At 40.2% G+C, this 25546-nt stretch overlaps 3 protein-coding genes and 1 long non-coding RNA gene across 5 annotated transcripts; 2 read left to right on the forward strand and 2 right to left on the reverse strand.

Annotated features, from left to right (window-relative positions):
- Positions 1-1144: 1144 nt before the first annotated feature.
- LOC111570735 (protein phosphatase PTC7 homolog) lies at positions 1145-12646 on the reverse strand. The gene is made up of 6 exons (XM_023273655.3): positions 12159-12646; positions 9046-9225; positions 7411-7609; positions 5799-5922; positions 5583-5712; positions 1145-5162 (listed from the first exon to the last, which is right to left on the reverse strand). The coding sequence occupies exons 1-6, from the start codon at positions 12358-12360 to the stop codon at positions 5104-5106; spliced, it is 894 nt and encodes a 297-aa protein (XP_023129423.1). The 5' UTR covers positions 12361-12646; the 3' UTR covers positions 1145-5103.
- A 79-nt stretch (positions 12647-12725) lies between these two features.
- Positions 12726-14596, forward strand: LOC129350983 (uncharacterized). Its single transcript, XR_008604590.1, has 2 exons — positions 12726-12862; positions 13741-14596. It is a non-coding gene; the product is annotated as an uncharacterized LOC129350983 (long non-coding RNA).
- Positions 14597-16549: 1953 nt separating this feature from the next.
- On the forward strand, positions 16550-21356 carry LOC111570734 (prion protein b). The gene is made up of 2 exons (XM_023273653.3): positions 16550-16669; positions 17062-21356. Exon 2 carries the CDS (start codon positions 17066-17068, stop codon positions 18512-18514), a length of 1449 nt encoding a protein of 482 aa, XP_023129421.1. The 5' UTR covers positions 16550-16669; positions 17062-17065; the 3' UTR covers positions 18515-21356.
- Positions 21357-22115: 759 nt separating this feature from the next.
- Positions 22116-25232, reverse strand: sprn2 (shadow of prion protein 2). 2 transcript variants are annotated; one of them, XM_035949675.2, is made up of 2 exons: positions 24915-25232; positions 22116-22635 (listed from the first exon to the last, which is right to left on the reverse strand). In XM_035949675.2, exon 2 carries the CDS (start codon positions 22623-22625, stop codon positions 22176-22178), a length of 450 nt encoding a protein of 149 aa, XP_035805568.1. In that variant the 5' UTR covers positions 22626-22635; positions 24915-25232; the 3' UTR covers positions 22116-22175. The 2 variants fall into 2 exon arrangements, with proteins under 2 accessions (XP_035805568.1, XP_054875199.1); XM_055019224.1 differs by lacking the exon at positions 24915-25232 and adding an exon at positions 22955-23146.
- Between the last annotated feature and the right edge of the window lie 314 nt (positions 25233-25546).

Genomic DNA, 25546 nt, shown 5'->3' on the forward strand with positions numbered 1-25546 from the left:
TCAGTTGTATATATAATATTTAGAAGAATCTTTCTGTAAAAATGCCATGTGGTGTTTGGTTATAGGCAGCCATGTTGATTTTTGGCCTGAAAACAGCAAAAATGTCAACTATGATACCTGTCAACTATGTTATAAAAAATTCTGCAATTATATATTGACCCGGCTGCTGCTGCTACAGTTGCACAGGGCTGATTTTCGTAACTCTGCTCCGGCTCCTCTAACATCTGGTTAAAGCTCAGGTCATCTGGAAAAGAATTCCAATATTAAACATAAGATTTCAAGAGTTGAGGCCATGAGAGTACTTTTTAATCAGACTGCAAAAGACAAGACTATTTAGGTTATGCTAACCTGCTGTGGAAAATAGTGTATACACTAAAGCAAATGAGTATTGGATTGTTTCCCCACCTGAACCGTCCAGATCATCATCTGGGATACCTTCCAATGGTTGCTGGCTTTCAGTCATCCCAGTTAACAAGTTCTGAACTTCACCTCCTGCTGACACACTCTTATCTACTACAATACACATTTTTAATCAAATGTGCTTGTCAATGAATGTTATTAATAATAAATGACTTCAGTGAATTATGAACTGAACAAAAGCTGAGTGGATTTGTCAAATATATATAAGCTTTCTTTGAATTCATCAAAAAGGATATGTCACTGTGGAAAATGCAACTTTTTGGAAACATTGAACCTTAGAAAAAGTGTGCAGTGAAGGAGCATCACATCAACTGTTCATTTCTATTTAAAAAACAGCATTTTATGTGCTTTAACAGTCCACTTTGGCATAATTTCTTCCACAACATAGTCTGCGATGGAAACTGAAAAATTCTGAAACCTTTTCAAGAAAAAAATAGTCTTTTTGTGGTATACAATCTGCATTTGAACACATTTTTAAACTAGTTTTCCTTGTAAGTCTATAATTATGTAAAGTAGCAACACAGACTACAGCATCACATTGATGAGATTTACCAGTGCTATCACCCAACACAGCGAAAATGTTAACTCATTAGAAAAATTACCTGATACTTGAAGTACATTTCTCCTCCAATAACATTTCTGAGACAGTATGTACCCTGCAAGAACATCCTCTTCTATAAACAAAACTCTTCAAACATGAATTGCATCATGAAAACACTCAGAGTTTAGTATAAATACTAGATTCTTTATTTAAATATTGTACATATTTGAAAACATATTTACATAAATTAGACCTGCATTGTTACACTGTAGACAGGTGTACCTCTCACACACTTGCTGGAAAGAGGACAATCATACCAACGGACCGCAGAAGCACCTTTGAAAACGGCTTTACGGGGGGAGAAAGATGGGGCGGGGGGGATCCCACTTCATTTACATCAAACACCGCAACACGACGCAGACGAGACAAGCTTGCAATGACAGGAAAGGCCTCTGGATTACAGGTCTAGCTATTTGTTAAGGCTGAATCTGTGCTCACCCTCGTACTGTAAGCTCACGCCTCCTCCATCAGCACACGGGTTACATCTCTGTCAAATATAGAGCTATCTTTGAAGCTTCACACAAACCATTCTAAAGACAACAACAGATTATGAATAGACTCTGTAAAGTGGTGCCAGTAGCTGAGAGAGAAACATGCAACAGACAGCTGGACAGATTATATTAAAAAAAATGTCTCCAGTCAGTTTTAAAATGACATAAAATGTGGTCATTGTAGCAGATTTTTTTTTCATTGCTATACTGCTGCCCCATCACATGTAGTTTGTTCTCTTATACAAAACACAGACGACCAGCGGATTCAACACAATGCTAACTTTACACTTACAGAGCAGCCTCAATCATGTATTTATATATGGCTTTCCGTCTTTGTATTTTATTTTATACCTGTCTCCACAGACAACCAGTCACATAGAACTTAAACCAGGAGTATGATACAACTTTTGTTCTCAAACAGCATTAGAAAATACATTTTAATGTCACTCCACGGATGCTTCTGAACCATCACACACAATTCTGAGCACGAGGAATTTACAGTATTGCTGTATGACGCTAAACAAAGACGGCATAATGATATAAACAAAGAAAATGTGTCTTTGGTGCAAGACTTTGTCCGAACCACTTGCGTTAGACAAAGGGACAGACTATCATGAGCAGAACAGTATCATCAGTGTCTTTGAATTAATGTAATTTGGCGAAATCCAGCACACATGTTTACACACACATTCATCACAATCATGGTGACTGTATTTATGTAAATACAGTCATATACAGACGTCTGAATTACAAAAGAGAAGCAGCAAACAAATGTAAAGGGACATAAAGAACTGAGAAATAAAAATAGATCTGGAACACACACACACAATGCACGTTGAGTTTAAGATAGCTGGATCTTTTAGTCATCCATCACACATATTTCATGTCTGCAGACACGTCAATCTGTTACTTTTAAAACAAAATAATGTTAAAAAAATACATCTTTTTCCTTTAAATTCATTCCTGACCTATCATTGCAATTGTAAGCATTCCCAGAGGCTAGCTTTAGCTGTCTGAGACAACAAAACATTAAATATAACACACATTCCAATAACATCTTCTCACATATATGCCTCACACACACTCACGTTTTACATCCTTCCTACCACACAGCTGCTGCAGCCATCAACCTCAGCAAAAGTCTTCTTGTTCTTTTCAGAAAGTGGAAGTGTGGGACAGGTGAAGCTCACTTCAAGGTTAATATCTATACAGGAAAATATATTTATGAATGCATGTGTTTATCCTCCACAATAGTAACGAAATAGCTCTGCTTTAACAGCCAAATGAGAGACAACAGAAAGGCCAGAACGTAGCCCTAAAAACACAAAAATATTTACAACTTATGAGGATGTGCATTTCCCTCCAGCCACATAACAAAACCTGATTAACCTTCACATGAAAGCTTTGACAAGTTTCTCTTTACAGGTTTCTTTGATCTGAGTGTAGTTAGCTCTTTCTTCGTTCACATTCCCAAACCCGAGACACTAAAACCCGACTCCTACATTTCATCCTCCATCAACACCCATCATTCCCAACATCAGCTTCCTCACTTTGCTCTATATGCTTTGTTCAAACACATTTACAACATGGAACAGATTATTAAGCTGAACAGAGACTAATAGCTATAGTTGGGTGTTTTAATGATTCTGCTTATCGATTCCAGTTTCTCATTTAGTCTCAAGTCAGATTCTTGGAGGGGAAGAACAGTAAAATCCTGCTTTTATAGTAATATACAAGTAATAACCATCTAATACTAAATAATAGAATTTTACACCGTAGTACATTTCCAATGCAGGAGTTTCACAATATTGTATTAGTATCTCTATCTATCAAGGTAAACAAACTTTGATTATATGAATTAATATATCTATATTTTTATTTTATTTTTTTCTTCAAACACATCCCCTTTAAGAAAGCTGCTGACTTCGACTAGTGTGTTTTTGTGTGTGAAGTACCAACATGTTGCTACAGTCACAGTAAAGTACGACTCTAAAGGTAGTAAAAGTACCTTTAGTCTGCTGTAATACACCTTCACAGGCATAATAGTTACTGAACGTCTGTGTGTTGTGTTGAATAACAGAAAAATGAGTACCTGTTTGTGTTAAGTTATGACAGCACCTTCCTGTATTCTCCTCTTGTGAAATGCTACGTACCATTGATAGATACCTAAATGTTACCAGGAGAATCCCTCAGATAGATAAAACAACCATATTTGTAACAATAGTGATCTCTTTTCTGATATATATTTCATAGAAGTACTTTTTTGTCAATTCAGTTCTTGGAAAATGATTTGTAACTGTACATTTGCTGCATTAAGGTAATTGTTGGGGACAATTATACAATTTGTGCCATTCACCTGCTAATCAAGCAGCTCAGCAACAGTTAAGCAGGCTGAGAATAATGCTGAACTCATGATTTATTAAGACAAATGGATTAGGAGACGGGAGAACACGCAGCATTCAGCTTGCATGATGGACAGGTAGGTGTTTGCAGTGCATGGCTTGTAAACTGGCACCACTTACTATACTTGATATGCTCATCTACACTGTTTGAATTTTACTACCAGCTATATATGTAGTATATTGAATGCCAGAGCCGTACATCATAACAGTGAACTTATGAATCAGTTTCAGTGTTAGCTTGTACTTAGTATGTATCATCTGGCTTATCATGCATGTATCCAATTGTGTGTTATATGTTACTTGTTCCCCACCCCCTCTTCTCCCATCCCTCCACCTTTCTACCTCTTCTGTCCCTCTCAACCCACCGGCCAGCAACAGATGGGTCCCCCCACATATAGAGTCGGGTTCTGTTCAAGGTTTCTTCCCGTTAAAAGGGAGTTTTTTCTTGCCATTGTAGCCTCAGAGCTTGCTCGAGGGTTCAGGCATATGGGTTCTGTAAAGCGTCTTGAGACAATTTGACCGGTAACTGGCGTTATATAAATAAAATGAAATTAAATTGAACCAGTGAAATTCGTTTCGGAATCGATGAGCAGAATCAAAATAGAAACTTCCTAGCGATTCCTTTAGTGTCGTAACTTTAAAACCAGCTCCAAGTTGGACCCGGTTCTTGAAGCCCAACCTTCCAGATAGCCAGGCTCATTAGTCGACTCTATCGCTACTCTTTAAAGAATCCAAACCCATGGCTTACTCCTTATATTATCATTGTTTGTCTACACGACGGCTACCAGATTTTAAAGCCCTCGCTTCATCCACACCACCCCCCGGACTGTCTCTTGGCCACATCGCATTGGAAGTGTCGATGCCGCGCGATGAGACACAGGAGACTGGAAGGCATCCGTCAGCCCGTCGTTCTCTGCTCTCCTCCTGCATCATGATCAACATGAAGATGTCCTAGCTGACTGCCGTCCCTCAGCAGTTCAAGCACCAAAACAAAACAGCAGAAGAAAAAAACCCGAAATGTTACGCAGGTGGATGTCAGCCGCACTGTGAGGGGGTGAGTGTCGTGTCGGTGGGCCTCCCCTGTCAGCCCACAGGACGAAGTGCATTTTGGGAGGGCTGCAGGTGGAAGACTCAGGCAGACGGCAAGGAAGGATCCGCCCCAGAGAAGCAGTCAAACACATGCACACTTTTAGTCTGTATATTCAGCCACAATGGACAGCAGCACCGTGATATCATCTGGCTTCCCCCCTGCGGAACGAGGAAAAAAAGGGTGAGGAAGCTTGTCAAATGTAATTACCATCAGTTAACACAAAGTAGGCCTCACGAGTTGATAATGCTGTCTGCTTTTAGATTTAGTTTCAGTCCAAATAAATAAATAAAGCAGAGCTAACTTAGGGTGTGACTACAGCACAAAAAAATTATCATGAACAGTATACAATTTAAACATTAGGAACAGTAATGTGCATTTCTACATGCAATTTGAAAAAAAATCTATTTTGTTTACATTTTAAACACATTTTTTAAAACATATTGCATAAAAATTATAAACACAACAATGCAGTATATCAACGTCAAATACGAGTAGAACCAAACCAAAGCTTTTCTGGATCAGTTTTGGTTTTACATATGATGTGAGACACAATGGTGGATCTAAAAGGAGCACCTTACCTCTTACATTCAGGCCGTTGTCACAGGCAAACTGTGCAAAAGGGGACATATAGTTGGGGTCGTAGGCAAGATCGTGAGCTTGCTTTGCAATGCTCTGTGCAGTCTGCAGGATGCTGTCATAATTGGTTGTCTGGAAGCAAAAATATAAAGTTAGATATTAAAGATGCACATTTCTTGGATTACATATACAAATAAGCTAATATACAGAAGTGACACCTTGAGTTTTTTGAGCTCCTGAAGAATCATGTAGTCTGGCATGTTGTCAAAGAGACCATCTGTCGCCGTTAAGATGATGTCACCGAGCTGCACGTCAAAAGAAGAGCTGTCAGCTGCTTCAGGACTGGAGGAAACAAGAGGACGCGGAATATCAGTCATGTGAATCCGGAGCATGAAGCACCTGAGATGCTGGAAACTTTTTCCAGCGTGGAATTAAGCAGGTCAGAAGACACTTAGCCAAATCTTCAAAGTTTAATCTGACAGGCGACTCAAAAGCCGCCTGCCCTATTTGTCCTTGCCAGATGCAGGGAGGCCCTGTTGCTTGCTGGCCTCATACCCAAGACTCAGGTTTTATTTCCAGGGATCCCTATGTTCCTGCTTGGTCTTTAAGGTTTTTATTTTAAGCTGGCATACCAGAGAGCTATAAATACAGCTTAACAGGAATGTCAACCTAATAAATCTTACATTTAATTGCACTTCAAAAGAATTAAACCAACGAGAAAAAAAAATCCTAAAAACAAGGCCACAAGACTGCTCCAAATGGATTACAAAAAGCTTATCCCTCGTCAGTCAGGCTGCCATTGTCAGAATTAAATTGTGACACCTCCATCTGGGTAATCTGGCAAACCTACATACATGTCACAGAGAGTGAGTGCTTAGTGCAGAGTTAGGTGCTGTGGTTGTCTGCAGACAGTTAAAAACACTAAATATGTAAAAGGTAACATCTATTAAAAACAGCTGGTGGTGCTGTCAGAAAGATTGGACAAACAACTAATAATCAAGATAGTCTACTTCTATTCAGACAGAAAAAAATGGTAACAAGCAGTGCAAATGTGGAACAAAATATCTGACATCCTTGATGTCTTGTTGAGAGCCACTAAATCCTGAATATGCTCTGAGATCTGGTAAGAGGTTGAGCTGTACAACACTGGAGCCACAGAATTACAGCACTACGTACCGAGGATACCACTGATGGATAGTGGTGTGCATAAAGCATCCAAGTGAAAAAATGACTCATCGGCATAAACATTCACGAGTGAGGGTAATATTCTACTAGGCTGTGTTGATAAAGATGAAGTGTGTTCACCTTTAGTCACTGAAATCAGAACAAACTATGAACAGGGTATGAGAGCATTTTTCATGTAAGCAATGCAGGAAAAGACTAGTTAAGTTAAACCTTAGTACACCTGCACCTGTCCTCAGAGTGTGACACTAAAGCAGGTCTTATTTACTTTAAAAACATTGAAGAAAAGCTCTCACTACAGCTATATTTACTTCCACGAGAGGACAATGAGCCCATTTTAATTCAGCAGGGCAAACATTGACTTGGAAGTGAAAGCGAAAGGGATCATGCCCAACATTTCCATTTTAAATCATCTTTTGCATTGAAAAATGGGATGCAAATCTAATTATGGTAAGTGTGCAGCTAAAAAGAAAGTAGTCCAGCTATACAGCGCAACTTTATAAGGGGTATTTTCACTGTCACCTTTATCTAATCCAAGAGGCCAAGTGCAGTTTCATACATTCAAGCATCTAAACAGTGGGTGATTTTATTTCATTCTTTAAACTGCCTTCACACTTTAGAGGAAGTATTTAACATTGAGCTACTGACCTGTCGCTGAGCACAACCCCCTCGGCTCCCGGAGGAGCGATGGACAGCTGGAACGGTGTGTTAAAGTAGTGCTGTTGCTCGTCTGAGCGATGAACCACCTCTCCGCCTCGCACCACTAGGAAGCCCGAGTCACCAAGATTACATGTGTGTAGCCGATGACTCCGTCGATCCAGAACCACGATGCAGGCCGTGCTGCTCCCTACAGACACAACAACAAGGTTATGGACATGTATGCTGTAATATTATAAGAGGGCAGTAGAAAAGAAATGGATGCTAATTTAATTTACAGAACTACAGGGAAATGTTCAGATGGTAATCAAAGAAGTGCTGACTGGATGTATGTTAGGGGTCAATATATAATTGTGGGACTTTTTGTAACATAGTTGACAGGTATAGTTTACATTTTTGCTGTTTTCAGGACTAAAATCAACATGGCCGCCTATAACCAAACACCACATGGCATTTTTACACAAAGATTCCTGTAAATATTATATAAACAATTGATTAAAATAGAAATTGAAAGTTATTTATAAAGATATTATAGTAAACCTGTTGACATGCCATAAATCCACACTTGACTCACACACTACTTTATATTAAATAACTCAGAAAGCCTTGGAGTCTTTGCAGTCTTTTCTTCAGGAGGAAATGACATCATGTGGAGCAGGTCATGTGATCTGGAATTAACACACTTCCTTGAGAGGTGTTTTTATAATGGGGAACTTGACCCTTAGAATACTGTCCTACCAGCACATCACGGCTCTGGTGGTGAGAAAACATTATGATGCCCTTGACGAGTGTTCTTGCGTCAAAGGAGAGGAAAAAGTAACACACAGGTCGAATCCTCTGTGGCCCCATTCACCAGTGACTGCAGCTATCAACAGTCCCTGTAACCTTACAACCTTAAGCAGGGAAGGTCACTTACTAACAACGTCACAGCCTCCCAAAATAAGAGTAAGCCACTTTACAAACATCACGACAGCCAGTCGGTGTCTGTACTTGCTCTGGGTCAGGGATACTGAGAAGAAGAAATGTGACCTTGGTCACATGTTTGGCTGGACCCTGCATTTAGGAATCTCCCCAACTAGTATCGGTTACAGATGGATTCCTGACCTTGTGGGGCATGAGACAAAATGTTCAGCTTGTGTAAAAAGAAAACAGCTCAACCCCAGCAGGTCACTGAGTTTAGACCACTAAGTGTCGGCAAAACAAAGTACAGCCTGGTCCGAGTTAGTTACCTCATTGGGATTGCATCACTGTGTAGGATGCAGGTTTAGGCCTGAATCATTAATAAATAAATAAATGATAACTACCACAAATAAGCTAGACTTCTGTCTCAGCATCATTTAAAAAATGCTGTGCACGCTTAATATCGGCACTAATATTATGTCTTATCTGCATATCCCTCCATCTTTTTGTGCCAATTAGAAAAAGAATTAAATCAGATAAGTCCTGTAATGACTTGCAGTATGTTGTGCATCTCTAAACAAGGCCACTACTTCCAGTCTGACTCATACTGCAGCTATGTTATTTATTTCTCTGAATGTTGTTGTTCAGCAGAACTCACTCCACCACCAACCGTGCGTGTTCCCTGGTGCATCTTCACTGCAGATCTTTCCGTCTGCGTGTGCTCACCTAGCAGGGGAACTTTGTTCTGTAAGAGCTCGTAGTAGCCAGAGGTCAGGATGCCCACTGGATTACTGGGAGTGAAGCGTCCCTCCTTCACCAGCCGCTCACAAGTCCTCATCAAGGTGGCAGAGAACTGAGACGGGTCGACGCCGTAGTCCCGCCATCCACCTACCCCGTCTGCAACACCTGACGGAGAAAATGGGAAATTAAAAAAACAAAACATTATGTCATTTAGCTGCTCAACCACATCCAAGATAAATTAATTAGTCATTTCTCATGGGTCATTTTGAAATGTAGTCTGGTTGCTGCTTCGCAAATGTGAGGATTTACTGCTTGTATGTGAGGAATATCTTTGCATTTTGTTCTCTTGAACAGACCAAACATCCTAATATTTCCAGAGAAAAGGATATGACCAAACATCCAATAAATACAAAAACTACAGCAGCAATGAGTTTGGATGTCTATCAGAGGCAGCATGTCTACATTTTTACATTCATTAAGGCATTCTGTTCTATTGTTTCCTGTTAGTAATTTACTACTAAGAAGAGTAGTAAATTATTCTTCTTATTGATTTTTGTCACCCTCCAAAATCCCATACTCTCCACACATCAGTGGTGATATATCAGTACAATTACTTGAATGTCTGAATGAATTTTAAAGCTGACACTATGTCTAAGTATCTCTATATACACTCTGAAGTGCAGCTTAACATCGGAATATATTTTCAGGCATTTAATTCACATAGTAGCAGCACCAAGCATTATGACAGTAGGCAGTATAGTTTCACCTTAGTCACCTCATAAAAGCTAACAACTAATGGGGTTTATTTGTGAGCAGAATAAAAGCATTAGGCTCTGAACAACATCCTTTCATTTACACGGTTGAATTATTAATCCACCCTTTTTTCTGGAATCTCTTAAGCACCTGCCCTGCAACTATCCGTTTCATTGGTGTTGTTCTCAAGTTTACAGTAATGGTAATAACATCCCTGTAATCCAGCTGGTCCCAAACCTGGAGGATTTAACTCTTTAATGTTAGACTGCCTCTACTGCATTGTAGAGACATGACTGCAAATAGTATGTCAGTATTCATCAGAATGTTATCAGATTACTATACTGTGTATCTGCTCGGTGCATATTAGTAATCCCACCGGTCATGGCAACAGTCCTTTATCGATACTATGTGTAATAACAGTCTCAGTATTGTGTGCAATATTTCATTATCTTGTGCAACATGACTAAAAACTCAAATATAACTTTATTATTCAATTGTAGTTTTATTTAGGCTGACTTATTTTAATAAATTTCTATACAATATTTCATATGTGTAGTTACAGCATTTATTGTATATTTTTCTGAGTAATATCTGGCACCAGAAATTCCTTTGGGATTACTAGAATTCCAGCTCATCTCATCTTTGGGAAGACAGCATAAAGAAATACTCCATGGGTTAAAATGCATTTCTGCACCAGCGAACATCCAAAACAGTAACAAATGCTTTCTAATACAAGTAGAACAATGTGCTATTTGGCTCTCACGATGATGTACTCTAACTCATTGATTGCTCATTTAATCAATAATTCCTTTTAAAATGGAACAAACTATTGCTTGGCATGTGACAACATCAATATTAATAACACATATTGTTTCCATTGCCTATTATTGACTAACTGTTAGCCTAAATATCATTTTCCCTCTCTGCTAGAGATGAGTTAGCTTAAATAAGAAAGTGAAAATAGAAAGTACATCCTGGGATGCCCAAAATCTATTCAATTACTATTATCAACCAAGCCAAAAGGCACGATGCTTCTGAAAAGAACCGTTTCCATAACCACCCCAGGAGAGTTTACAGACTTCACTACCACTAGGGTGACCATATTTTATTACCAAAAACCAGGACACTTGGCCCTACAATGAGATACTCAAAGTTTACTCACAGATGCCTTATAATTTCAGAACATTTAAAGTATGCCTCCTTTGTACAGATAGAAAATTGTTACCACCAAATACTATCTATAACTTTTTCAGAGGCTAGTAAACATGTTTTATTAAGACAAGTCTCAAAAATAACGAATGAAATAATGATAGAAATAATGTCTCTTCTGTATTAGAAAAAAAAAAAAAAATGCCCCAGTGCCGGCCAATTTAGTGGCCCAATGAAAACCAGGACACTTTCATCACTTTATAAAAACAACCAGAGTGGCCAGGACAACAACTGAAAACAGGACATTAAATAAGAAAGTGAAAATACAAAATACATCCTGGGACGCCCTGTAATTTCCCTCTGTGCTGCTGGAGAAAAAAAACATCACCCATTACTATTATCAACCAAGCTAAAAGCCACGATGCTTCTGAAAAAAAATGTTTCCATAACCACCCTCCTGCCCATGTGAAGCTCTCTGTGGGAATTTTGTTCTTCTGAGCTGATTTTATTTTATTTTTTAACTTCGTATCAATAACCTGAACAATAAAGCCGAAACAGTGCTTGAACGCTCTAAAACACTGCATGTATGTATCATGAGCCATGTGTTTAGTCGGGTATTTGGCTGTTTCCCTGCTGCCAGCTGGAGGACAAAGCAATTACGCTCAGCTAGGCTAGCAGGCTAATGATGCTATTAGCAACATGGCTGCCTCCATGCTCAACCATTCTGACCTTTGCAAGACATTGTAGTGTTCAGTCGAAGACGTTTTAATGCGGACTTCATAAGCCATGTCCACCTTTTATGAAGCCTATTAATGTCTTGTAATTTTATTTCTTCAATATCTCGCGTTTTTGCCGTGTATAGCTCATGTAGGTGAAAGGTCATTCGGTGTTTCACCTCAAAACAACCCGCTAACGGTAAATAATCGGCCTTTATTCGTGTAATGACATGACTGCAGATGCTCTTAACGCTAATAATATGACATAAGAATCTATTTAGGAAGGTGGAGTGAGGCTCACGCAACAGCTACGAGGGGGGAAAGTTGTAGCTGGGTGCCGGAGGGGGTGGGGGCTGTTCTGTTTTCATCCGTGAGGTCGGTACACGTGCAGGCTAGCTCACTGAAGGTCACCCGAGCACAGAGGGGGTCTAACGTGCGACTGCGAGCCCCCTACAGGGTTACACACCCCGGCCTCCTTACCTAACACATCGGCGGTCCTGTGCCGCGCTATGAAGCAGGCATCGTCCCCGTAGCACATCCCTTTCTTCAGGATCCCCTTCCGAAAGTCTTTACCGAAGCCATAGCTGGCGCTGATCAGGCTGTAGTCCCGACCGTCTGTCTGAGAGAGTCCGCCCAGGACAGCCCTGGCTACCAGTCTGCCATAAGACAGTACGGATAACATCCCCTAGCGAGGAGAGACCCCGTCTTGATCTGAGCCCGCACACGCTGCCCTCCTCTCCCCGTCTCTCTGTAACCGGCCCCGGCCACCTGCCTGCGAGGCTGCGTCTTCCGATCCAAGCCTGTGTGGGTTTTATCCGTCCATTCGCTCCTCACCGGCCCGCTTCTGTGAAACAACAACAGCTGCTCTAAAGTCGCCTAAAACTTCACCGCTCGTCCAGACGTGTGCTGTTTATGTCTCAAGTGAGCTCTTGTCAGCCGCAGTTCCGCCGCTCGGTTCTCTCCGCACCGACATGTTTGTGGTTTCCACCGAACACGGAGCTGCGAGGGCATACGGGGATTTACAACCGTGACGTCAGGGAGAACGGGGACCAGCCAATCACAGAGAAGCGTGCCGTGACGTGGCCCCGCCTCCCAGTGAGGATGCGCGACAGAGGAAGAGACCCAAGGACGGAGGAGACATCTTCACTCCCTCCAGCTTCAGAGGACTTTAAAGGTCCCACATGGTGAAGATTCATTTCTGTTGTCTCTGTGGTTGTTAGAAACTTGGAGGGACAAAGTAACAGTTGTTAAGGTGTGAAGAATTTTACTTCTGCCATTTCTTAAGCCCCCTTGAACTACATAGCTTACTGGCTTTACAAGCTAGTAGGGTCACTTAATCTCAAATCAAAGTTTTGAACAATTTCTCATTTGAATGGAACAATATCTATCAATCAATCAATCAATCAATCTATCTATCTATCTATCTATCTATCTATCTATCTATCTATCTATCTATCTATCTATCTATCTATCTATCTATCTATCTATCTATCTATCTATCTATCTAGCTATCTATCTATCTATCTATCCACTCCTCCAAAAATGATGAAATTACTAGAATAGAATAGCATAGCCACTTTTATTGTCCAACAGAACACACACTAGCTGTCATTATAAATGAAATTTTGTTGCAAAACTTGCCATCGGACTGGTATGAAGCAAAAACAAAAATTATTCGAAACAGACCACCTCACAGCAAGGAGCTCTATGTCCGGAGAGCACTGACTAGAGACAACTACTGTGTTATTTAACCATTTTTCATTGATGTAAATTACTACACCTCTAATTTCTAATCGCTAATTGCTACACCTAAAGCAAATACTAAATTCTGGGCCTATGAAAGAGGTTAAATGAACAGAACTTAACTAATGCTATTGCAACAAAAAACACAGCAAAGCAACTACACTGATCAAACAAAGCTCAGAGATTTTTAACACCTCACTGGAGACATGCCAGCCTGCTTCAAGACCTCCATCATAATCCTGGCCTGAATGTTTACTGACCCCTTGCATTAACCTCTGTGGTGATGAAGCCATTTTAGTGCCTTGTGTTGTCCCACCAGAAATCCATCACCAACCCAACACTGTCAACATGACTCTCAGCTGCATCCTCTACTGTCCGGACTCAGCAGGAACCTACACCAGGATCCTGTTTGTGGATTTCTGCTCTGGTTTTAACACAAGCTTTCCCAGCTTCACGACTCCACCTGCAGGTCACTGAGTTTCTGTCTGACAGGAAGCAGCAGGTGAAGCTGGGGAAGAATGTTTCTGACACCTAGACCATCAGCTCTGGTTCACCACAAGGCCAAGTCCTTTCACCTTTGCTCCCAGCAGCTGCTCCTCCAGTCACCAGTCTTTGAAACTCCTAAAGTTCTCAGATGACATCACCATCATTGGGCTCATCCCAGTTGGGTAATGAGTCTGCCCTCAGGTTGGAGTTTGACCATCTGGTGACTGAGTGCAGGCAGAAGGACCCAACCTTACCCACAACCATCACCCCACGTGACTCCCCAGTCCACACCGGAGAGCACTGCCGCTTTCTGGGCACCATTTTCCTCCTGAGAGCCGGCCCATTCATTTATATCCTCTGTAGTGGACATTTGTTTTTGATCGATATCTTTTGACTAATTTGAGCTACCCTATTAAATCCTGTTATGCTCTTCAGAGGATATATATATCATAGTTAAAATTAAAGACATATTGTATTTTTGTGAAGTTCTTGTGTTTGATTATTTTGGATAACCTTTATATTGGTAGGCCTGAGGGGCTGATTAGGGGGATGCCTATAAAAGACTGGCAGTTGAGTGAGAGCGGGGAGAGAGGAAAGGAGTGCCACAACACACCAGTTAACAACCTTTGCTGTTTGTGTACTTTTAATGTGAATGTTGGTGAATAAACACCAGCTTGACCTGCATCTTATCTCGCCTCAAGCCTCCTGTTTTATCCAACTGCAAAAGACGGGCATCCTAACACCTATCATCACCTCAGCCAAAAAGGTGATTGGTTGTCATCTCCTGACCCTCAAGGACTTGTACTCCTCCAGGACCCTAAAGCATGCTGGGAAGATTGGAGACCACCACCTTGGACACAAACAGTTTGAGTCCCATCAGATCCAGAACCTTATGCAACAGGAACAGCTTTTGTCCAACAGCAGCGGGTCTCTTTGCCCTCTAGTTACACTGCCTCTACCCCCAGACCATAGACACTGACTCTAAACATTCCATTAACGTACAGCTCTTAAATAGGATCATTGTTATCTTTTTGCACATTCCCAGTTGTTTACATTGCATTAAAGTGATTAATTTGCACATACCTGCACACTGGAAGTATTTCGATTACTTTATATGACTTATAGTCCCTTGATTAGACTTGCTTCCTATTTGTTGTGTACCACTTAGTTTCTACTGACTTGCAACACTTTTTAAATCTACATGTTAGACTGTTATATCAAGTCAAGTCTAATTCTTTGTGTGTGAAAACCCACTTTCAACAAAAACAGTTTCTGAATCTACTCTGATTCAAACATAGCCTCAAATTTCAATGTATAAAAAAAATGTGCTGAAAGTGGGTCAACAGGTAAGTAAAATCAATTTTTAAAAAGTCGCAGATACCATTTTAAATGTCCAGAATTTATGATATAAAAGCCTCACATAAATCAGAAATGGTTAAACAGAGGGACCCTCCCTGATGATTTGAACGGGATGAAGCAAAAATTTCAATGAATAATCATTCATTCATCCTGCATAATAGGTTGAGAATCATTATTAATCAAGTCCAAACTTAGAATCCTGCCCTTTCACTGCCCACTGCTTCCAAGGTGAGCCCATCAGAATGAGCAGCTACAATCACCAGGTTTATTCACTTTCAAGATCTGCTTCTGCTGACTCTAAAATGTTTCACACCAAATGTTCTGCTGTTGGCTGCAAGAATGAACACAAGAATCTTCATGCATTCCCTGCATTTGAGGAACTGAACACACAGTGGATTAGTTTGATTTTTGATGGCAATGTCACAACAGAAATTGGAAAATCCTTAATGTGATAAATCATAATTTTAAATAATTTGGAAAAATACATGATAAGGTTTATCAGACATACATGCTATACAATAACTTGATTCACCATTTTAATTGAATTATCTTATTTCATGAATGCGTCTGAGCATCAATATGCTGGCAGTCTTCAGGGACCTGATTGATTCCAGGTCTATTTATTGTTTTCTCATCTGTATCACTTTATTCATATACATGAATATCTACATTTCGATGTGACATCAATTTGAAGTTATTAACTTAAAATTTTGCATTGCTAGAGGAATTAAATACGGGGGGGAAACGCTGCTCCTGTTCAGTTGGTGGCAGTAAAGCAGCAACGTTGATTTGCAACCACCATTAAAATCAAGAAGAAGAACAATATGAAGGCCTCAGATGTGCATTTGTTTTAGATACGGGGACGTAACGAACATCGTCCGATCGAGCTAACGTTAACGCCGCACAGCCTCCGTATAGCAACACCAGAACAAATTAATCCCAAAGAATGGTGTGTTATGAAGAAATTACCTTAAAAAATGAGCCAGTTGATAGAGAAAACAGTGTTTTTGGTCCGTATTAAAGTTACGCATGAAACGCTACATGACGAAGATGCTATGAGGGCACAACGTGAGCGGGGTTAAGCTAGCTGTTGTTGTTCTTCGTGGTGATAGGCTACAATATTTCTATTTTAATAATGAGCTGAACACTTCTAAAAACATGTAACACTTCTCTTTTAGTTTGCGAGCTTTAAATGACAAAACAAAGAGGCCCCGCCCCACTGTATCCCACAAAGGTACTTCCAGTGAAGCAAATCGAGCGCACCCTCTTCCAAAGAATCCACCCCGAGCCAGAGCCCGTTACTGCGGAGCGGATAGAGAGAGAGAGAGAGAGAGAGAGGGAGGACAACAAACGCATTTAAACCGAATTACCGTCCAAGCGCTCAGACAAGCCATCCTTTACTGGTAAGAATCAGCCTCCAGTTTATTCATATTTATCGATGGTGATGAGAAAACAAAGCCACACATGTTATTATCAGGCTGTATTTGCTGTGTTTATATAAGCGGATCATAATGATGCGGTGATAACAGGTTCACAGCGGGTGTTGTTTAGCCGAATGGGGAGAGAATATAGAGAGTCTTTTAAATTTATGTAGGACAGGCCATTGGATGAGACTTTCTGTTGCAACAGGGCCCACTGAAATACAAAAATGTATGCACAGTTGTTCATTGTGGCATTATTAAGTGTAAAGGCAACACTAGGCCATCCTGTTAGAACACACTGGAATAAAGAAAGGGGAAAGCAATGTGTGTTTATGTAATTGTAAATCATTATCTTGACATACTTTTCTCTTTAGGGCCATGATGGGGAGGTTGTGTGAGTTGCTGCTTGTGTCCCTTCTTATAATGTGTCTCCTGAATACTGAGGTAACGTGGGCTAAAAAAGGTGGTAGTTTTGGCGGCAGGAAAACCTCCAACAACAGAGGAACACAGTCAAAGCCGTCCAGCTCCCAGCCAGGAAACTACCCTCGACAGCCACAGAGCCCCAATCGAAACACCAATCCATATCCGGCCGGTGGAAGTTACCCCTACCCGGGAACAGGCACTAATCAAGGAGGATATCCCAGACAGAACCAGCCAAATTACCCAGGAGCTGGTAGTAACCCAAACCAGTATCCTGGTAGAGCCAATCCTGGAGGTTATCCAAACCAGAACCCAGCTGCTGGAGGTTATCCAAACCAGAACCCAGCTGCTGGAGGGTATCCTAATCAATACCCTGGGAGAGGGAATTATCCAAATCAAAATCCACCTGCTGGAGGCTATCCAGCAGGTGGCTACCCCAACCAGAACCCCGCCAGAGGTGGAGGTTATCCTAACCAGTACCCTGCTGCAGGAGGTTATCCTAACCAGTACCCTGCTGCAGGAGGTTATCCTAACCAGTATCCAGCGGGGGGCTACCCAGCAAGGAGTCCAGGCGGCTACCCAAACCAGTATCCAGGAGCAGGTGGTTACCCAGTCAGAACAGGAAATACAGGACAGGGTTGGGGCGGGAATCCAGGTGGTTACCCTGGTGGTTACCCCGGTGGGTACCCTGGCGGTTACCCCGGCGGAGCAGTGGGTGGTTACCCCAACTGGAACCCAGGTAATAAGATCCTCAGTCCCCGCTTTGGCGGAGGAGGCTATGGATACGGTGGTTATGGGATGGGAGGGTCTCCTTTCTCTCACTCTGTGCAGAAAATGGGATACCAGCCCAAGTCCACAGGGTTTGCCAAAAAAGCCGTGATGGCAGCAGGTGTTGGCGCGTTGGCTGGAATGGCGGTTGGATACGGACTGGGGCGCTTCCCTCGACCGCACTTCAATTTCCGCAACCCTGAAGAAGAGTACTACTACAACAACTACATGTACCGCCGCTATGGCACCCAGTCGACGGATCAGAAGGACTATGGCCGTGATTACGTCTACAAGCCTCCCCCACGGGCAGAGTCCTATGACGACTTCATGGCTCGCTGTATGAACAGGACGGACCTTCTGAAAGATAAGGGCAGCAGCTCTTCCACTCCCAATAGCGGAGCCGATGAGGGGAATGATGACACCGTGAGCATCGAGGAGATTGGATACCCAGCCCTGATTGACCAAGTGAAGTCCCGGCGCTGCGTCGAGGAGTACATGGTCATCTCTGAGAAATATCTGCAGGAACGAACTGCTGAGCAACAAATGGATCCAAGAAACGGCAGCCCTCTGAGCTATGGAGTGATTCAGTTATTCACTTCCTTCCTCATGCTGTTGTCCAGCATGCTCCTGCTGCAGTGAGGAAGAAAACAGGCCTACATTTGCCACTCCCCAAATGGCTTTTTATTGTCTCCATTATGCCTGCACGTCCACAGTCAGCTAATGTATATTATCTCTATAAGGCAAACTATAGCTGTATACTTTCAGGCAATACAGTCGTTTAATAGCACTGCAGAAAACTAGCAAAAGGTAAGAAAATGTTACTATGTAGACACGGTGGTATTAACTAAAGGAATCGGGATAAAATTTTGCAGCTGGACCATCAGTTTTTGTTGTTCTTCTTTAACTATTTTTATCTTAAAATACTTTTGCACTCCTGTTAATTTGCACTTTTTAATTCCAGATGATCGAGCACTGAACGCGTAGAAAACAGATTCAGGGGGATGATGATGACGATGATGTATTTTAGGGAACAAAACTGGAGATAATTAGCCGTTCTTTGAAAAGGACCACTCACAGGGAAGTTTAGTCCGCAGTGCTGCTTGCCAGCATTTTGCCCACTGTTATAATGGATCTGTTATATTATGAGGAGCCATCTGTAGGGAATGAATGGGTTTAATGTCTGGCTCTGTATTGTTTCATAATGGCCAAGACAAGTTCACTTAGTGCTCATTTAGGACACTGGGCACATTTTGATATAAACAGTTGCCCCTAATATGGTTTGCATGTTGCAGGACGATGATAAAAGAGTCTTAAGTCACACTTCCTTGATTTTTCCAAAGGTTTTAAACATCTTTTTTTATTGTTATTAAAAGAAAATGAAAGGGTAACATTCCAAGAGGCTGATCCATAGAGGAAAAAAGGGGGCACTTATGTAGTATGAGAAACAAAATGAACTAAAAAGCTGTTTCTCAGTACATAGATTCAGTTTTCCCAGTGTTTGACCGCTTGAGATTCTAAAGGGTTCCTCCATTCCTGTAGAAAAACCTGAGTCCTTCTAAAGTCACGACTTCAGAAATGATTGAGTTGCAGTTTGAAATAGTTGGAAAGTCATCTCTGACCCACTTTACCATGACCACTTCCCTTGTGCTGGCATTCAAATTAGCTTCTTTATTTGTACAAGAGGGAATCATTTCCAAGCAGCTATAAAAGTTTATTTACTGACACCTGTTGATGTATTTCTTTACTGATGTTTTTGTCCTCCAGATTATATGAATGTTTAGTATTTACGTCAGTTTGACATTTGGGAGAATCTGGTGACGTTCCTGTTTTATGCTTCTTCTAAGTGTATGGTTAGTTGAGCCGTATAGAACCACGATGTTCTTAACAACCATGTAAATTTGTCCAGGTTCAGACTAAATATCTAATATTGTACTAGGTGTTTGTGCTCTCTATGATACAGAAAGAACTTTACTAACACATGAGAGTCATTTGTACATTCCATTGAGTTTCGTATACGCATTATGTCTGAATTGTAATCAGTTGAGGAAACCTTTATCCCAAATTCTCCACCTTTTAAGAGATTATTGATTCTGTTTATGTCCAATCCTTGCCCTTACTGAACCAAACTGGACAATGGAACTGAGTTTTTTTCCTTCAGTACACCACAATAAACACTATTGAAGAATAGCTCTACTTCTTCTCAGATATGTGGTTCTTGCACATTATTCGTGGCTCTGTGTGAAATCCTGGATTGCATGTAATATCCACTGACAGAAGGAAGAAATCTTTCAACATTGGTACTTAGAAGAGCAGCAAATGAAAGCCATTAGTGGTGTTGCTGTCTTGCCAGCAGCTGTTGCGTATAATAAGTAGTTGAAGATACTGACTGATGCTTTTAATCAGTGCAATTGTTGGTTCGTGACAATTCACCACTTTATTGCTGAATTCTCACATCCAAACTCTTGTTTTTTGTTTTTTTTTTTTGTATTTTTGAGTCATACTCGCCCCTTAATGTCTTATGTGTCATCAGTTGGACAACACTGACTGTGGCACTGGAAGCAAAGGCTGAATAATGCCTGGTTACAGTGGAAATGACTGAGTGTGGTCCTTCACTCGTGTACTTAAATGACCCTCATGTTTCCAGGCGTGCTCTAAGTTTCCAGAGACGCAAGTTTTCCTCGAGCTAGTCGGTACACGTCTTCTTATAATCATCTGCATCTGCCAAGAGAACAGTGAGAAAGTCAGATATGGTTGGGTCTGTAAATACCTCAGTTTGTTTTTCATTAAACTGGCTGTCATGGTGCATGTCTCTGGTAATGGCAACACTAGTCTTGGTTTAAGAGTTTTAACTCTCAGTAGGTTTTATTTTTTGGCTGCTGTGTATCATTAATGGATACTTAGTTTGCTTCTACTATTCCAGCTGGGATTTTTAAGCAAAAAATATTTTTATTTTTTTCTTTTGCTCTGAGTTCCGTAAAGCATTCTGTGTTTTGAAATCTAAATTCAGCTTGCAGGCTGTCAGTGAAGCCATTTTTAAAGGATTCCAAACTTAAAAAGCACCCTTGTATGCATCCTTTTACATGTATACTGTTTCTATCCAGCAAGTCTTTTACATTTCTCCTTCATTCCCTCCAGTTGATTAGTTTTTGTGCTCCACTCCACATCCTCTCCTGGTCATTTTTATTGATTCTGGCAACACAATTTAAGTTGATCTAAAATTACAGATTAATTTTCTCATCCTGTCTAGCTGTAGAATATCTGTAAAGTGCACTTACTTCCCTTCAGGACTGGATATTCTGTACCTGTGCTGTCGAGCTCACATTGCCAGTGTAGATGTCTGAGTGAATCTCACATCTCTCACATTGTAAATACTTTGTGTTACTCATCAGATAATATGACTAACATGGTTTAATATGGTTTCTCATGAATGTTGATGTGTCAAATAAAATAATTTGGAAATGGCTTCTCAGTGTAAACTGGACACTTGTCACATTTTCTTGTGTATGACCTTCTTTTGGTGACTTTTTAAATGTTAAAATAGTAACATGAAAGCGCAACAAACGCTTTTTTTTAACTTAACATTAATGGCAAATCATGGCAGACATCACTTTTCTGGCACATTTGCGGATTTTTTTTTTTTTAATTAAGAATTTTTTCTACCTTTAGACCCAATTTAGAGCTTTTTGTATCTAACAGTTATGCACAAAGCAGTATGAAGCAGTTTACTGAGTGAAACAAGTCCCAAAAGAGCTGCACAGATTAGTTGATTAACAGAGAATTTAAATTGATTTGATTAAATTACCAAACAAAAATCCTAAATGCTTTGTTGTTGCACCTAAAACCACTAATCTTCATAGTATGCTGTCATATTTTAGGGTTTGGGAATCATTATCAGACAATACAAGACCTTTACTGAATTCACTTTTTAGTATTTTTCACAGTTTTGTGAAGCTTTATTAATAAAACAACTAATAAATGATTACAATAAAATGACCTGCATGTTATTTAATATTTAAAGTCATGTAATGTCTGTGTTCTCCACAGCTATTGTAGGTTACTCACTGATACCCACCTTATTCATTTACTTTTTGTTGGCCTAAAAGTAGCTAAAGTCGTACTAGAATCAGCCACTAAAACAACATAAAACACAACCTCAGAGTCCTAAATAGAAGCTCCAGTCCTGCAACCATACTTAAACAAAACTCATCATCTCTCATTAATCAAAAAACAACAGGATGGATCGCTTGTTCAGAGGCACTTTAATTTGATTCAGTTGCTTTCTCATTAATTAGACGCTGGATTAAATGCCTCTTATCCAGGCAGCTGTAAGGAAAGACATCACAAATCCAAGTGTGAGAAAGACATTAGCGACGGGAGCAGGAGCAGCTCCATTAACAAAGGATCTCCACAGAGACTGGTTGTGGTATCTCTGGCTCTCCTGGTAGTAAACTTGTTGATCCTGCTCAGTCTTACGGCTGTAATGGCTCCCAGATCCGTGCTTCGGTTTGCCGAGGAACCCCAGGCCGTAGCCGGTGCCGGTGCCTCCCAGCATCCCGGCTGCTGCGGCTCCGGCCCACTTCAGGCCCTGCTTGGAGAGGCCTTTGCTCTGGGAGGGAGACTCCTTGTTGCCATCGCCTTTACCGCGGCCCCTGAAGACCCCTCCTCGCTTACTGTAGGCGTACTGAGCACCGGGGCACAGAGCCGCCACCAGCAACACCCAAACCCACAGCGAGAGAAGCTTCTGCTGCATCACTGGAGAGCTGCAAAAACACAAAAGAGGAACCTGAAAAGTTGTCATTTCTGTTACTGAATAATAATTTTATTTGTGTACCACCTTTAAGAAGAACATTCACAAAGTGCTTTGACAGGTAGAACATAAAAAATGACAAAAATGTACAGAATGGCTAGCTAATAAAAAACTGGCTAAAAGGACGACATCACACAAGGGGGTTAAGAGAGAAGCTGAAGAGAAAATAAAAGATAGAAGTAGATTAAGATCAGGAGGTTAGAAAGAGGGACTACAAGCAGTGAAGATATTAAAAGGGATAAAAGGCAGAGAGTGATAAAAGAGAACTTTACTTGAAGGAGAGTCTATAAAAGTGGGTTTTAAGAAGCGATTTAACCCTCCTGTTGTCCTCATTTAAGGGCACCAGAAAATGTTGTTTCCTTGTCTGAAAAAAATCCAAAAATTCAGCAAAAAAATTCCCCAAATTTCAGAAAATTTGCAAAACCTTCAGGAAGAAAATTCCAATAATTCCTTAAAAGTTTCCCTTAAAAGTTTTATTCAAAAAAAAAAAAAAAATCCCCCAAATTTGGTAAGAAAATTCTTGTGAATATTTTCAAAAAATGAGTAAAAATCCTCCAAAAAAATCCTAAAAATATGTAAAGTGATTACATATATATCAGTAAAACTTCTAATATTTTCTTTAAGAACATTCACATAAAAATCTAAAATCAAAAATGATTTTTTGTGAATGTTCTTAAGAAACATTTTGTTTTAACATTTCTTTTTTTCCACCAAAAATGTTCAAAGATTTCCCAAAAATGTTGAGGGTTAAAAGAAGTTTCTGATTTGGCGAGCCTTATCTCCTCAGGCAGATTGTTCCGAGGTGTCCTGACAGAGAAGGCCTGATCACCCTTGGATTTCAGCATCGACTACGGAACAACTAGGAGGAACCCACCTGAGGATCTAAGGCTCTGCGTAGGGACGTACGGGGTTAACATGTCTAAAATATAACCAATGGCAAGGCCCTGGCGAGGTTAAGAAGTGACCAGTACAATCTCAAAATCAATTCTAAAACGGACAGCAAAGTCATATTGATTTTATTTTTGCAAACTCTATCCACTAAGTCCAAAGAGGGGAGTTTGTAAAGCCTTTTGGCAGCCACTCAAACTGGCTTTTGATTTCCAACACAACAATAGTCACATGTTCACCAGAACAAACGGCAGACATCTGGAATGATCCACATGCTCCGTCAACACTGGGTTCAGCTGGGTGTTTACACAATGCAGGTTCCTTTCTTTCTTTCAGGATGCTTTGTTTATCTCAGCTCTGATTAACAGTGTTTATTTCGACAGGTCGTGACACCAGTGATCTAATATGAAAAGCTGCATGAGCATCACTGCAATACATCTAAAAAGAGAGCAGCTGGGTCAATATATAACTGAGGGACTTTTGAAGTCCATGGGATATATCTTGCATACATTTTTATTAAAAGTAAAAAAACTAATGTTTTTTTATGTTCATTATGATCATGTCTGTACAAATTCCATATTTTTTTCATTATGTAAACAATCACTTATTAACAAAAAAATGACTGGATATCACTAAAATGTCAATTAAATAACCGTCCAAATTTAATAACAACCACCTTCTAATTAGCTAAACAATAATAAAATGAGTTTATTCAAAAATTGTTTTGATTGTGTTCTTTTTATTAAGTTGAGATAATCATGACAGATGTTTCTTTTTTGGCAATATATCAAATTTTATATGGAAAATAACAAATTGTATCTGTGTCCCAGAAATCACTTTCAACTAAGTTCCCCATTACAAAAACACCTCTCAAGGACGTGTGTTAATTCCAGATCACATGACCTGCTCCACATGATGTCATTTCCTCCTGAAGAAAAGACTGGCCAGACTCCAAGACTTTCTGAGTTATTTAATATAAAGTAATGTGTGAGTCAAGTGTGGATTTATGGCATGTCAACAGGTTTGCTACAATATCTTTATAAATAACTTTCAATTTCAATTTTACTCAATTGTATATATAATATTTAGAAGAATCTTTCTGTAAAAATGCCATGTGGTGTTTGGTTCTAGGCAGCCATGTTGATTTTAGGCCTGAAAACAGCAAAAATGTCAACTATGATACAAAAAGTCCTGCAATTATTTATTGACCTCAAGTCAGGCTGCACTGGACCAGATGAGGAGCTTTAATAATTTGTTACTGCACAATTTCAGTAGCTTGAGATGGAAAATCTAAACAAAGATAATGCACAAAACAGGAAAGCAGTGTTCAAAGCATTGATTTACCTTTGTGATGAGTCACGCAGAGTTTGTGGAGTGGCAGTCCTTTTTTTCAAACCACAACACTCAGACTGCAGAGCAGCAGCATGTTGTTTTCATGATCACTTCCATACTATCATCAGGTCAACATGGTCAGCACAGCTCCTCCCCAACACTAGCCCTGCTCTGCTATTGGTTCTAGATCAAGAATACACAGCAGGTTCAATGTGTTCTGCTGATGGAGGTATTTCACATACAGTTTTCTCCCATTATTCTACACTGTTACATATTACAGCCTGCATGGACTTCCATACTATCATCGGTCTGCAGCAGCTTCCACCTGAACACACACCTCACACCCATTTTAACCCTCCTGTTGTCCTCATTTCCGGGCACCAAAAAATATTGTTTCCTTGTCTGAAAAAAAATCCAAAAATTCAGTAAAAAAATTCAAAAATTTCTGAAAATTTGCAAAACCTTCAGGAAGAAGATTACAATAATTCCTTAAAAGTTTCCCTTTAAATACTTTTTTTAAAATCCCCCAAATTTGGCAAGAAAATTCTTGTAAATATTTTCAAAAAATGAGTGAAAATCTTCCAAAAAAATCCTAAAAATATCTAAAGTTATTCCATATATATCAATAAAACTTCTAATATTTT

The sequence above is a fragment of the Amphiprion ocellaris genome, chromosome 17 (genome assembly GCF_022539595.1).
Source record: "Amphiprion ocellaris isolate individual 3 ecotype Okinawa chromosome 17, ASM2253959v1, whole genome shotgun sequence".
Taxonomy (NCBI): domain Eukaryota; kingdom Metazoa; phylum Chordata; class Actinopteri; family Pomacentridae; genus Amphiprion; species Amphiprion ocellaris.